Source organism: Nannospalax galili, unplaced genomic scaffold (genome assembly GCF_000622305.1).
Source record: "Nannospalax galili isolate Female #2095 unplaced genomic scaffold, S.galili_v1.0 scaffold380, whole genome shotgun sequence".
Classification (NCBI taxonomy): domain Eukaryota; kingdom Metazoa; phylum Chordata; class Mammalia; order Rodentia; family Spalacidae; genus Nannospalax; species Nannospalax galili.
Window position 1 is genome coordinate 1,194,592 of NW_008348568.1, and position 16,016 is coordinate 1,210,607.

At 38.3% G+C, this 16,016-nt stretch overlaps 1 protein-coding gene across 3 annotated transcripts in view; it reads left to right on the forward strand.

Moving 5' to 3' along the window:
* The window catches only part of Nsmce2 (NSE2 (MMS21) homolog, SMC5-SMC6 complex SUMO ligase), a 253,509-nt gene that overhangs the window by 45,588 nt on the left and 191,905 nt on the right, over positions 1-16,016 (forward strand). For all 3 annotated transcript variants that reach the window (XM_029569536.1, XM_008845466.3, XM_008845464.3), the window contains exon 3: positions 52-158. In XM_029569536.1, the coding sequence (XP_029425396.1) occupies positions 52-158 (107 nt within the window). The remainder of the gene's footprint in view (positions 1-51; positions 159-16,016) is intronic.

Below are 16,016 nucleotides of genomic sequence, written 5' to 3' on the forward strand. Positions count from 1 at the left end.
AGATGTAGCATTTGAAGTGGAAAATAATTACAATTTCTTTTTATCTTTCAGCTGAAGTGAGTAGCGAATACAGCATGGACAAGGCGATGATTGAATTTGCTAAAATGGATCGCGAACTAAACCATTACGTTAAGGCTGTTCAGTCTACAATAAATCATGTAAGTTTATGCCAGTCACTGAACTAGAAATGGAAACAAAAAAAATGAAAAATCCTTTCTAATAAGCCCTTCATGTTTCCTTATCTTTGCTGTAGCAGCTCTTAATCAGGAAGTCTCATGGGGTAGAAATCTTAGATATTTCCCAGCTAGGCCACCTAGGCTAATCTGCACATTAAATTCATTTAAGATTGTCTCATATTTTTGTCTGAAAAGTTCTAATGTAGAACCCTTTCAACATTTTTCACAAAAATGCAATACGTTGTGTATAACTTGTTTTTATTGTTATATTTGATTAAACATAGAATTTAGACCAGTTTTAGTTACTCGTTCTCCAGTTTTAACTAATGTAATCTTTTGCAAAATTCTTAGAATCAGATAATGCGAAAGCATTTTAGAGCAAGTTTAAAAATAAGAAAAGTTGCCATTTTGGATTTTCTAGAAGCCAGACTTATCTTTTTTGACTCTAGCTGTCACAGGAACAACCCATAAGGCAGTTAAGGTGGGAACATAGCAATATCCTTTTTTGTAGTCCTGTGTTGAGTAAGAAATGAGCAATAAGATTGCAGTAATGTTTCTGAGAAGTTCTTTGTCCTATGAACCGTGGAAACTCCCTATTGATCTGATTTCATACACCTGTGTAATAAGGTATCTTGCACTTCTGGTTTCTTTGTCTTTTCTTACGGCTATGGGAAAATTCAAAAAATCAGATACTTAACAAGCTGAGGTACTATTCAGTTGAAGATAAAATTTAAATATTGTCTAATACTTAAACCAGCGAAATGAGCATATACCTATATGTAGATGTTTTTCCTCTTCCTGAATGGTTAGTATTTATTAAGTGAAATATATCTATGACTTACTTTAAGAATATTTATTACAAAATAATTAACTTTCAGCTTGTAAAAGTCCAGTGTTTCTGGCCACTGTGACTTTTAATCCTAGTCCTCTGAATATTTTTTGATAGGAAAATATGAAAATGAAGTTATAGTGGTATCTTTAAAAGTAGATAACAACACACTTAGACGATAGGTTTTTTTCTTTTATTTTTCAGACAGCGTGTCACTAGGATGCCCTGGCTCTCCTCAAACTTACAATCAATCCTCTTGCCTCAGCCTTCAGCTAATATGATAGGCATTTTCCACCATACCCAACTAAACCAAAGAGTTTTATTTCCAGCCGAATTCTAAAACCAGCCATTTCCTACTCTTAAGGGAGTTTCCTGCCCTCACAGGTTTGGAGCAGGGCTGGGGCACCAGTATGTGTGTGTGTGTGTGTGTGTGTGTGTGTGTGTGTGTGTGTGTGTATATATATATTTTTTTTTAAGTGCTTCCATTAATAGTATGTATTCACTGTTGAAAACCATTAATATCAAAGAACTCAACTGACATTACAGAATGCAGTATACTTGTTACTAAAGATCACAGTCAGGCCTGTTATAAGGCTCAATTTTGCTTTGACTTTTGTGTCCTATGGATGTTATATGATAACTATCTTTAGCTTTTATTGTGTGCAAATGTAACTATCCGGCCTCTAGTACTGACAGGGAAACAACATTTTCAAATAAGAGAATTTAATGTTGTTTTTGTTTTTTGTTTTTTTAAGAAACTAAACTTTAAGATTCATAGATACTTAATGTACTCTTGAGGGCTGGAAAAATGCCTCAGCAGTGCACTTGTTGCTCTTGCAGAGGACCTGCGTTCCCAGCCACCCACGTGGTGGGTAACAGCTGTCTAGTTTGGTTCAACTGTCCAGGTCCAGGGATCCAGTGCTCTCCTTTGGCTTCCATGGGCATTGCATGACATGGATGCCCTTACATACATACACAGGCAGTGTACTCATACTCATAAAAAAGAAAGAAAGAACTCTTTCTTTCCCCTTCACTCTTTTTTTTTTTTTTGGTCTGAGACAGGGTCTCCCTGTAGCCCCAGCTGTCCTGGGGCTCACTATGTAGACCAGGCTGGCCTTGAACACACAGAGATCTGCCTGTCTCTGCCTCCCAAGTGCTGGGATTAAAGGCGTGTACCACCACGCCTGGCTTCCCCTTCACTCTTAAAAAAAAAAAAAAAATAGAAAAAGTTAAAAACAAATCCTACAACTCACATGTAGATTGTAGTCAGTGGCATTTCTTTCATCTTCAGATCTAACCATATCAGATCGGGAAGATTATACTTTGAGTTTTTTCCTGTTTTACAGCCCTAACCTCACTCTACACTGTGGAGCAAATGAATTTAGACATTTTCATGCTTGTTAGTAAGGTTCCTGGTTTTTCACAGGAGGAGAAAACTTGTTTCTTTTTTTTTTTTTTTTCTGTTTTGGTATAACTTTCCATACTTAAAGTTAGGAACATTACTATCTTATTGTTTGTTGTGGTGAGGTATAAAGAATGAACAGTAGTTTGGGAGGGGCCAGGAAAGTCTAGCGCCTTAGGAATAGCAATAGTCTAGGGGTCAGAAAACCTTCTGAGTCTAGTTCTTCCACTTCCTCAGTTATGATCCTTGGTCAAGAAACTTAGCTCTTGGGCCTGCAGAGTATGTCCCTGGATAGGACTTCTGTATTAAACCTTACATACCCGGGGATCAGAAACCATTATGGAAGAGAGGGCAGAAAGACTGTAAGAGCCAGTGGTAGTAGGTGACCACAAGGAAACAGTTTTCCAGGCAGCTGGGAACTTGCTCATAGAATTTACCAATGGTGACAACATGTACAAGACCCATGCAGACTCAGACAATAACCAGCATAGAAGTGAGGAAATAGGTAAGAATCCCCAACCTTAGCTGAGGAACTATTGGCAGCTGATCACTGCTGGGGGAGGGAAGAGTTGGCCTTCTTTAAGGGAGGGATTCTAAATAGGCTGACCAGGCTCCAGTGGATGAACTCACACTGAGAGACACTTGGGGACAGAAACTTGACTCAGTAGACCTTAACATGTATGACAGCATGCATGAAACCTAGTGAGGAGGGTATAGAATGTGATGTAGATAGGGGAGGGGGTCTAAATATGACTAAGATGTATTGTATGAAATACACAAAAATTTAATTAAAATTATATATTGTAAAAAAAAGAAAGAAAAGAAACTTACTTCTTGGAACCTCCTGTTCTTCATGTATAAAATCCTTGATCTGCCAGTTTTATGTGAATCAAATTAAACACAAAACACATTGTGACATTCATAACATTTGATGGGACTGTTATATTATTGTAAACACAGATTTCCAAACAGAACTTCTTGGAACAGTGGAACAAAACTTTCTAAAAAATAAGTTCTTTGGGGCTGGAGAGATGGCTCAGCAGTTAAGAACTATGGCTCTTCTTGCAGAAGACCCAGGTTTGAATCCCAGCACCCACATGACAGCTAACAGCTATCCGTAACTCCAGTTCCAGGGAATCCAACAGCCTCTTCTGTCCTCCGTGGGCATTACACGACACAGGTGCACTTACCTACATGCAGGCAATACATGCATACACATAAAAATAATAAATAAAAATTAAAAAAATAAGTACTTTGGCCCAGTGAGGTGGCACATGCCATTAATTCTAGCACTCCAGAGGCAGAGGCAGCAGATCTCTGAGTTCAAGGATAGCCTGATTTACATAGAGAAATCCTGTCTCAAACAAACAACAAAAATAAGTACTTTTGTTTTACGCACTTCATCTTAGGGTACTTTTGTGACTTTGACTTAGGCTGAAATTCAAGTCTTATAGGACTAATTTAAAGCTCCTTAAGTTACCATATGAGGTATTCATGGTCTCAAATGAAGCACTTGCTGAGATGGTGAGGTGAGTTCTGACCTTCTGCTGTGTCATGAACTTTTGAAAGGTGTACTACTTACATTTAGGAATGTTTTCTGGATTCTGATCCACACTGTGATCTTTCTGATTATGAATTTTCACAGTCACAGAAAGTTTTTAAAAAAAAACCTTATTTTAATCATCAGAAAGTATTTATTATTAGGGTAAATAAGTCTTCTACTATCCCCTTCAGGCTTCTGAAGATTGTATAGCTCCAAAATTTTTTTGGAAGCTTAGAGATCTAAATTAATTTACCAGTAATTCCCTGCAAAATCCCTTTGGAAATTATCAAAAGTTCTCAAATTGACTTCCTTCATCTTTGACAAAATACAACTGCAATATCCCATAATGTCTGAAGATGATCAGGAATCTGCATTCATTCTAGTGGTCTGAAACTTAAGGGGGAAATGAGGACTTCATTCTAGCAAGTTTGCTTGTAGAACAAATACCATGCAATGAGAACTACAAAAATTGCCAGTCTATAAGATGTTTATAAAAACTTCCAGGATGGGGCCTGGAGAGATGATTCAGCAGTTAAGAGTACTGTCTGCTCTTGTAGAGGACCCGGTTTTGGTTCCCAGCACCCACATGGTGGCTAACAACCATCTGTAAGGGATCCAACACCCTCTTCTGACCTCCATGGGCATTGCACAACACTGGTGCACTTACATTCAGGCAGTATACTTACCTATTTACATGCAAAAAAATGATTTTTTTTTTTTTGTCTTTTTGAAATAGGGTCTCCCTATAGCCCCAGCTGTCCTGGAACTCACTATGTAGACCTGGCTGGCTGTGAACTCACAGAGATCCGCCTGCCTCTGCCTCCCGAGTGCTGGGACTAAAGGCGTGCGCCACCACGCACAGCTTGATAAATATTTTTAAAAACCTTTCAGGATGAATGGGTCATATACTACAACTCTGTAAAAACATCACTTAGAATCTCAAAGAGTTCTCTGTGAGCGATTTGGAAACTTTCAGTCATGAGACCACATGTGATAAAAGTGTGTTGGAAGTTGTAAAATGGCACACAGATAAATACATCAGTGGTACAGTTTATTCTTCTATTGCCATTACCTACCATGGAAAAACTTGTTCCAATTTTGCATGAAGAACAGAATAATATTGTTAGTATTGGACTTCCAATGGCCTGAATATTCCTTTCTTACTTTGTAAGGTTTTATTATTTCAGTACATTGAAGGGACACTATTGGCTGACTCTTTTTCCCCCAGATGTTTATTGAATAAATGTATGTGCCAAGCACTTGTAGGTGCAGGAGATAGAAAGTTAGTGAATACGACCCATGAGATCTTCATCTTGAGCTCTCTGAAGTCTAAAATAGAAGGTAAAACATTTAACAAAGAGCAATACAGTTATTTAATTACTATCCTGGTATGTACTACACAGGGAAGGTAAGGCATTCTGAGCAGTTTTTTAATTTGCAAGCATAGTATCTTTTGTGGGTGAGTAGAAAATTCCCTTCCTGAAGAAGGGATGTTTTCGCTAAGAGTCAAATGAGTCTAAATAATATGGTAAATGATTTAGATAACTTTTTTAAGGATTTTGTAGGAAATGGAAGCACCTTGTTTGTGATGATTTTTTTAGTTTTTCTGTTTGTTTGTTTGTTTGTTTGTTTCTAGACTGGCCATTTTGAGACAATCAGGCTGTCTTTGAACTTTTTACATACTGAGGATGACCTTGAACATCTGATCATCATATTTCCACCTCCCAAATGTTAAGATCAAAAGTTTGTCCCACCATGTTCAATTTTATGTATAATGGGTGTTTAACCTGGGGCCTCTTTATGCATCCTAGGCAAGCATTCCTACCAACTGAAATACTTACCCAGCCCCTATTTCTGGTGGTCTTTATGTATATATGTATTTTAAAATTTTATTTTTTTTATTTATGTGCATCTCTGTGTGCCTGTATGAATATATGTATACCACATGTATTCAGGCACCCATAGAAGCCAGAAAGGATATTAGATCCCCTGAATTGTAGTTACAGGCAGTTATGAACTGCCTAATGTGGGAGTTGAACCCAGGTTCCAGCCAGCAGGAGCTGTCAGTAGTGTTTTTAATGCTGAGCCATCTCCCTGGCCCCTTCTGATCATCTCAATGTCAAGCCTTGATCAGTCCTAATTCTTTTTTTTGTTTTTGTTTTTGTTTTTTTGTTTTTTTGACACAGGGTCTCCCTGTAGCCCCAGCTGGCCGGAACTCACTTTTGAGACTAGGCTGGCCTCAAACTCAGAGATCCGGTTTGCCTCTGCCCCCAAGTTCTTGGATTAAAGGCGTGGGCCACCACACCTTGCTCTAATTCTTTTTTAAATTTTATTTTATTTTTATATATTTTATTTATTATTTTTATTTTATGTGTATGAGTGTATTGCCTGCATGTATGTGAGTGCACCTGTGTCATCCAATGTCACAGAAGTCAGACGAAGGTGTCGGATTCCCCTGGAACTGCAGTTAAGGATGGTTCATAGCCGTCACGTGGGTGCTGGGAATCAAACCCAGGTCCTCTGCAAGAGCAGTCAGTGCTCTTAACTGCTGAGCCATCTCTTCAGCCCCTTATTTTATTATTTTTATTTTATGTGTATGAGAGTATTGCCTGCATGTATGTAAGCACATCCATGTCATGCAATGCCCATGGAGGCCAGAAGAAGGCATCAGATCCCTTGGAACTGTAGTTACGGATGGTTGTTAGCCATCATGTAGGCTCTGGGAACTGAACCCAAGTCCTCTCCAAGTACAGCCAGTGCTCTTATCTACTGAGCCATCTCTCCAGCCCCTGAATCCTATTTCTTAATTTGAGAACAGAAGACCAAAGAATGACTGCTTTTGTGTGTAAAAATGTATAATAGATAGTGCTGGGGCATAACCTACCAAACATTGAATAGTGATTGATTTACTAATAGATTTTTTAGTTCTGACTACATACCAGGTACTATGCCTAGTGATACAAGTCATGGCAGTAGTATATTTAAAATAGTTTCATTTTCAAATTGAGGCTATTCCTGAAATAAGACTAAGTAAATAAACTCAGTGACAGTCATATGTGTTTCTCATTCTGTTTATGAGTGTTTATACCCACACCTGTAGTTTGATCTGTAGCCTTCAGATTTCTGAGGGTGGCTGTGGAGGGTAGGTTCAGTTTTAGGGATCTCCAATCTGTCTTCAAGTATGTGTTCTTTCAAATAAGAGAGAACAAACTCTTTCTAGATTTTTTTTTACACTTATTTATGTATTTTGGTGGTGGGTATGCAGTGGCCATGGTGCTTGGGTAAGGGTCAGAGGAGTCAGAACTTGAAGGAGTCAGTTCTGTCCTTCTACCACATGGATCCAGAGGCTCTAACTCTGGTTCTCAGGCTTGGCAGCAAGCACTTTTACCCTCAGCCCTTAGAATTTTTTTTTTTTAAATAATCTTAATTCTGATAATGAAAAAGAATGGGAACCATGAAGCTAAATGACAAGTGATCTAACAGGTTCAAATTAGTCTCTTAAATGACCAGTCATTGATGATAAAATATATGTTTCTCATATAGTCCTAAAATTTATAAAGACTAATAAAGTTGGAGATTCATTTGGGCATTTGCTTTTTATATTCTTGAATCACATGGTTTACTTGAACAAACTTTAACTCCTAAAAGAACTGTCAGACTTGGCCTGTATTACTGTCTGCTTCACTATGTTAACCTTTTAGGAAATCCAGGGTGTGTTTTCTTCATTTTCTTCAAAGCTCTGTTTGTCCCTCTTGCATCCTGCAGATTATACAGGATTTTAAGGCATTTGAATCGGATTGCAGGTGTATAGCTGTTTTTATTGTTTAAGCTAGCATTTATAACATTTTTCACTAAAAGTCTGAGGAGAGCAAATATTCTCTTTCCTAACTGGACAAATTACGTGCTAGATTGACCCCTTTTGTGTTTTCTACACATCCTCGGCCCTATTTTATTTATTTGATAGACTAACCTGAAATGTTATCTGCCTTTTCTAGTTAATATATTGAGAATTAGAAGACTAGAAATATACTTCATATAGAGTGTTGAAACCAATACAACATTAGTTGTAATAGAAATACCAAGTGGGTCAAAGTATGGTTACCTCAGTCCTGTCCTTATGCAACTGTTTTGGCTGTTTTTGAATATCACTTCCCTATGTTCTTTTACCCTTCACCTTTATCAACTGGTAAGCTTAGGGTGTTTTGCTTTTTAAGTTACCTTAATATCCACTACTTTTAACATGGAGTCCTACAGGTAATCTTACAAGTTGAGTGTTACCGTCTTAGTCAAACTTAATTTGAACAGAATTGCTCACTTAGAAAGCTAATACCTTATTTTCCTGTATCTGAAGGAAGTTGTAGCCAGAGCATGTGACTTGCTGAGTGTGATTACCTGCTGAGGGAATGTATAACTGCACATCACTCTAGTTGATGAATTATTCACCAAAGAAGAAGCAGAAGCAGGGTGGTGGTGGGGAATGGTTTGGGGTTATAAAATTTGAGGACAGAAGATTGCTGAGCATGTAAGAAATTACCGTTGTCAGTAGAGCAACAAGAAGGTTAGATGAGAGAAGAGAGAAACTGGTGAGCAGATCTTGGAGCCAAATGGCCAAGCACTGGGAGCCCATCTTTGCCTCTACTTCCCACACCCAACACTGAACACTCCAGAGCAGGATGCAGCTTCTTAATACTCTTCATACTGAAAGTTTTCCAATGAATTATATATAGCATATGTGATCCTTTTCATCTATAAGAATGTTATCTCACAGTGGAAATTTCAGGGGGAAAAAAGCACCAACTTTGGGAATTTACTCTTCAGATACTTAACCTTGTATTTCTTTGATGACTGATAACTAATTTCTATTTCAGTGCTTTAGAACTCCCTCTGCAGTTATTGTCAGGTTAAATTTGTGTCTGGTATCATTTTGTCTAGTACACAGAGAGTTAGCCTGGATACATATTTCCCTAATGAGATGCCTCAATAGGAAAGAGTACTGTAGGTACTGTATGTACTCTTTGTACAGTAGGTACAAAATTGGTTAGCTTGTCAAGTAATATGGGTGCTAATAGGTAGAAATTCTGTCTTACATTGAGATTGATTTTCAGTTTATAGAAATCCATCTAAGCGTTTTGTAGGTATTAAGTGTTGGATTTTTAAAATATTTTATTTATTATTCTTATTTTGCGTGTTTGCGTGTATGTATGTATTGCCTGTGTGTAGGTAAGTGCACCTTTGTGGTGCAATGCCCGCGGAGGACAGACGAGGCTCTCGGATACCCTGGAACTGGAGTTACAGACAGTTGTTAGCTGCCATGTGTGTGCTGGGATTCAAACCCAGGTCTTCTGCAAGAACAGCCAGTGTTCTTAACCGCTGAGCCATCTCTCCAGCCCCCTTAAGTGTTGGATTTTAATCAGAATTATAAAATTGCTTACACTCTAGTAGGCCTTAATGTGCCTCTAGTGCAGCATTTTCAAGTTTGTTCCATGATACTAATTAATCAGGATGTGAATAAGTATAATAGGATTCTGTGGTCAAATAGTTTGGAGAATGCTTGATAAAAAGAATTTCCTTAACTCTCCAAAGCCTTTAATATGCTTTTATGCAGCATGATTCTCCAGAGGAAAAGGATATTCAGAAATTTCCTAAACTGAGTTAACTAGAAAACAGTTTGAGAGGCACTGACATTCCACTAAACTACTTCGTTAATTGCTGCTGTACTTACAGCCCTCAAATTTTACAAAAGAGGCTAAGAGCTGGAGCCAGCAGTATTACAGAGATTTTGTGTTGTTTAGGGAACTGGAATATGGGCAGAGGGACATAGACTTCCCTGCCTGAGGTGGCCCTTAGAGATGGTTCCATGAAGAGAACCCAGAAAGGCCAGGCCTTTGGTAAGATGACACACTATTCCACCAGTGAAGAAGTGGGAGGAAAGTTTTTGAAAACATGCAGAGACTACTTGACTGTCAGTTTCTGCTGGAAACAAACAAGACCCCTCTGTGAATTGGTGATGGGCAGAGTGGGATGGAGGAGAGGAAAGAGAGGGTGTTTACAGAGTAGACTGAAGGGGTAGCTTTACAGAGGTTGTAGAGGAGAGGAAGAATGGGGGTGTTATAATTTGAATGTGAAATATCTCCCACAGGCTCATATAATTACACACTTGATCCCCACCTGGTGGTGCTGTTTTGGGGGGAGTTGTGTAATCTTTAGGTGGTTAGGCCCAGCTGGTGGAAATAGGTCATTAGGGACTGGCCAACAGGGAGCCACTCCCAGCACCCTCCATGCCTTTTCCACCGTAATAAATTGGATTCCCTGAATCATGGGCCAGAATAAATTTTCCCTTAACTTGCTTCATGTCAAGAATTTGGTCACTATGACAAGAAAAGTAACTAATATAGGGGTTATCAAATAAGCAGAAGGAGCAGGGGAAGCTGGCAGACCCTTGAATAACCAGGTTCACTACATACTCCACTTAAGCACCAGAGTGTCAGTATGATTATTGAATATCTTAGCCTCATTGGCACCAGGTAACTTTTCCACTGACTACCAGAATTACTTAAATGGCATGAGTATTCTTTAATATAGAAATCTCTTTGTTATTTTGGCAGTGGACATTGTCTGTCAGGCATGTCCAACCTTTTGACATTGCATTATCATGCTATCATCTACAAAGTTCATGCTTGAGAACTGCAGGATCAAGTTACCATATCTTATAATGTTTTAAGTAATTCACAAATTTGTGTTCTACTACATTCATGGATATCCTGGAGTGCTTTCAGTCTGGGACTATGGGTTGGATATGCCTGTAGTCTACATATAGCAATAGATAACCACTTTGTTTTCTTTCAGTGTCATCTTTTCTCCATAATTGAGAAATACTAAAGGTCTTGAGAGTAAGACTTTTCCGCACCATCCTGCAGTGATGATGAGTTTGGCTGTGGAAGAGGGGTGGGCAAACAGATTGACCTAGGGAATGGCCCCCCCAAAGTTTAGGCTGGGTGTAAGATGAATGCATTTTCATGTGGAGTTGAAAGTAGGTATAATTAGTTTGTTCTCTTAGTGAGTATAGTATACTTCAACCAGAAAAGACATAAAAGTCTGTTGATTTGTACACAAAACAGCTACAGCATCATTTAAATAGTGACCTAATTTGGTGAAGATGATATAAACACACCTAAGAATTTGAGAATAAGGACAGAGTCTTAGCAAATCCTAACTCATTTGCTCACTGACCCTGAGCCCAAGTTTCTTCTTAGTGTGGGGGTAACAATATAGGTCACAGAGTTCCAGGAAGTGTGAGAAATGACAGCTTGTAAGCATCTGAAACACTTCTGTCACATTGCCATAAAGTTTGTAGGAAGTTCCATGCAGAAAAGTCACCATTTCCCTTGACCAGATTCAAATAGTATCCCAAAGGGAATTCTGATCTCATTTGTGGTGAGTGGCGTGGGTGGTGGGAAACCACATGGAAGGGCCAGGGATGCTGTTCTTTCCCAGCTGAAGTCAGACCTCTTTTTGTGGAAGAGATTTCTCTGGACATTGAAGTGGAGAGCTGGGTGGGTAGAACTTCATGCTCTAGTCAATGTTGGCACCAGCAAGGATCCTGTAGAAGCCAGGGCCTGGACTGGTATAGGGGCCAGTGAGCAATGTGGCATCTGACCAGGATTTGAAGTTCCTTGATAGTAATTCTGCTTACTTTTGCCTAAAGCAGTGGGTTCTTTTGTTTTATTTTTTTTACTTTTTACTTTTTATTTTTGAAAACTTCATACATGAACATGGTCTTTACATTATTATTATCCTTTCTCAGTCTCCCACCAACTTCTCATGACTCCCTACTCCCTCTCAATTTCTTACCCTTTGATTATTATTATTGTTACATATACATACATTTATAAATATACATATATAGTTATAATGTGGAGTCCATTTAGTGGTGCTGATGTGTATTATGTTTAGGGCTGCCTACTTGGGACTAGATAATCTCTCAGGGAGCTAGACCCTGAAGAAAACTGATTCTCCCTCTCTCAGCATCCATTGATTGCCTGTACCTATTCATCTTGAGGTGAGATTCCACGAAATTTTCCCTATCCATCTTGGCCTGTCAACTGATCTGTCAAACAGATCTTGTTAGACTGCCATACTGTGGAGAGTTCATAGTGTAGCTTCCCTGTCATGTCTAGGGTACATTAAGTAGCAGCAAGTGTCTTGTCTCTCTGGTTCTTAGATTATTTCTGTCCCATCTTCCAAGATGTTCCCTGAACCTAGGTGTAGAGGTGTATTGCAGTATTTTTAAAACAGACTGTATCCCTTAACATAAGTGAGTTTATGGTAATGAGGGGTTGTTCTGGAGATAAGAACCAGATAATAGGTAAAAACTCTCAATTTCTAATTCAAGAATAATTTGTGGTATTTTCTTAGGTATTTTGTCTAGGTGATAATTTTCTATAAATTGAACTATTTCTTTGTGTGTACAAAAGTATCAAATTGTCCTGTTTATTGAGCTGTCTTGTTTACATCTCTAAATCATTTGATTCATTTTATTAGTCACACCCATTTGAAAAACTGTTGGTACCTTGGTGGTAGTATTTTACTGGCCAGAAAAATGTGTAGGATTTACGTATCATGTGCAGGTTGTTAGTTTATATTTCAAATATCATCTCTGTCAGCCAACAAGCAAGAGAACAGGGAAGCAAGAGGATTTTATATTCTCAAGGCCCTGGGTGAATTTGCAGTTATTATACGGCCAAGCTCTTTCTAAAATTGAGCTGGTGCTCAGCAAACTCATTAGAAACCTGGGAGAGGGCTTCTCTCTGTCTCTGTCACTCTCACCACCGAACTTCTGACAACATTGATACTTTTACTTTATTTCATGACCAGCCTGATACTTTTAAACACTGGGTCTTTTTGCATTTCTTTTTTTTTTTGTGGGCTAGAGTGATATGATCAGTTTTTATGAATGATTTTTAAAATTCTTTTCTCCTTTCTTTCATCTTAAATATCATCTAGTTATGCCTGACAAAAAAGTGATATTTAGAAAGGCCAGGGCAATGTTCTTAAAACTGGGAGCAGTAGTCAGAAATGGTTGCATATGATTGCACTGCACGAACAGTTTCCGGGCACCTGGACTTTTACTGTCCCGAAGACTGGCACTAGTAAGCTCTCACATATTCTCATGCCTGCCTTCCAGTCGCCTCAGCTATTTGTGCCTCTTGGAATGCTGCTGATACCAGGAAATAAACCCTCTCTACCTTACAGGCTACCCCCTATCACCCTAAGGTTTATTTCAGCCTCTGATATGAAACAGAAACTGATAGTCTGTCATGAAATACTAAATGTGAACTCTGAGTGGACTGAATCCTAGGTGTGCTCAGAGAATCCTCCTATTGCAAAATCAGAAATTAAATTTGACAATGTAAGGTGTAATTAAAACCATGTTTTCAAAAGTGTCATAAAAATATCACTTCAGTTTTTTCTTGGAAATTGAAATGTACTATACTCTGTTTTCTTTAACAGCAGTGAAATTTCTCAACTAGAATATGAAACTAAAGTGCTTTCTCTTAAAATGTATTGTATCATATATGACCCTGTTACCATAGTAAGTTGTTTGGTGTTAATGATTAGTGTAATTATTGTGTCTTCTTTTGCATATATCCACTGAATAGCTATGTGACCTTCAGCTAGTTTTTTTTTTTTTTTTTTTTTTTTAGATTTTATGCTCATTGCAAAATCAGCTTAATAATATCTGTCCTCAGCTATCTTAGAATGGTACCTTGATTTTGAAAATGAGATAACATAATGTGAAAGTCCTTGAGAGGTAAAAGTGCCTTATAAAGAAAGGCAGGGCCCCTGACTGTTCTGGTCTATTAACTTTCAACTTTCTCCTCCTTCCACCGTCCCCCACCCCCAACACTCTTCTTTATTTTTATTATTTGAACATAGAGCCTCATATATGCTAGGCAAGCACTGTACCGCCGAGCTGCAGCTCTAGTCCTTGACTTCTCTTTCTTGATGCAAAAATATCTACCATGTGCTGATTTATGTTAGTGAGAGTTTTCTTTTCAGCCAACTAAGCTTGAATAAATGAAGATAGATCATTTTCCTTATATTTATTCTCATAGCTTAAGCTGAAAGAAAAAAATGTATATGATCCACATTTGCTTTTTGTCTTTAATGCAGTCAACTTTTTGGTACAAGCTTATTCCTGTCCATCTGCCTCCCACCAGGAGTTTTGCATGAATCTGATCTAACAGTTAAGCAAGTGACTAATGCAGATCAGCTTGCTTAGTCTGAGTCATTTTATTATGAAACACTTAAAAAGTTGAACATCTCTGCATGACAAGGAAAAAATAATGATTAAGTTAAAACAATTTATACTCTCTGATCTGATGGTTTTAGTGCTAACTCATTGGGCAACTGTAAAGAATGAAGTCAATGGGGCTGGAGAGATGGCTCAGCAATTAAGAACACTGACTGTTTTTTCAGAAGACCTGCCACCCACATATAGTAGCTAACTCCAGTTCCAGGGGATCCAACGTCCTCCTCTATCCTCCTCGGGCACTGCATGACACAGGTACATTTACATACATGCAGGTAGAACACTCGTACAAATACAATAAAAATAAATACAATTTTAAAAAAGAATGAAGTTAATGAAAATTTACAAAGTCAGATATAATTAGTCTAAAAGTAAAGTCTGAATAAACTACAATTACCTTTTTGTCCCTTGTCCCCTTTTGCTGAGTAGTTGGCATTTGATTGATAAGGGAAATTGACTGGGAAATAAAATTCTGCCTTTGTGTCTTAGTTTGCCAGGCTGTGACTTTGAACCAGTCATATAACTTCTGTACTGAAGTTTCCTCATAACTAAAATGGGGTAATAATAGTATTTGTCTGCATACCTCATTGAGCAATTATAGATAGAGCAAAATTGTAGATAGGAATGCATTTTGACCTCTTCTTCCCACACACAAAAAAGTGACAGGTGGTGTGTAGCTATTGTATGCTGATGGTCTATCCATTTGGCTGTGTACGGTGGGCATAAAACTGAAGAGTGCTTCTTTCTCCCTATCCCCTAGGTTCCTCATATACCCTTCCCTCCCCCCTTCTCCTCTTTCTTCTCTTAACCAGAAAATACACAAGGGCTTTACTCATGTGTTTCAGTGAATCTCCAGTACATTTCATGATAGATCTGTAAATATTTCCTGAGTGATCATATAAGTGCATTTTTAGGTTGGGGGAACCAATGAAAGTTTTAAGAGAAAATGATACAGCTTTGTGAGACCTGTGGGCAGCCTCATTAGGCTATGCAGACCTTTCTTCTTCTCAAGTCACATTGAGGCATTGACCATCAACTGCCCTTGAAGAGAGAACTGGCTAGGCTCGTACTGAGAATTCCTCAGAGCAGCATGCTGCCTTTGACATTTTCACTAATCTCTTTATCTTTTCTAGGATCAAGTTTTATTTCTGTGGACATTTTTCATTTTCAGAGACTGAAGAGGAGTGCTGTGTCACGGGTCAAGAAGAATAAAGGTCTGACATGCAAATGCCCCTGTCTACATTGTACTAGTCTCAGGCCCTCTCTACTACTTTCTCAAGGCTGTATCATAAACCTACTCTGAAGTTCCCCATCCTGTTATGGAACTTGATGTAACTAGAATCTTATAGTAAGTTTTACTCACTGCATTCCAATTTCTTACAAATTGGGTGCACTTGATTAGGTAAGAAATGAGGGGCTGCAAAGGCAGTTAGCTGCATGGTTTCAAATAGTCTTCTACTGTGCACCTCATGGACACATGGACATCATCATGGAATTTACAGAGCACTTTAAGTCATGGCTCTGCTTTATAGAGATATTAAGGGGAACACCCTTTGCCGGAATTTGGTAAACTCTCTTAGGAAGAGAATACAAATTCAAGATCTCCCTACAAAAATAACAGCAAAAATGTCCATAAGACTTTTTATGCAGGTAGTTTTTTTTTTTTCCCCTAAATTCTTTTTAGTGTGCTGAAGGGAGATCTACTTTATATTTTTTGTTCCTCTTTTACTGTTTCTTCTACAGTTTTGGCCACT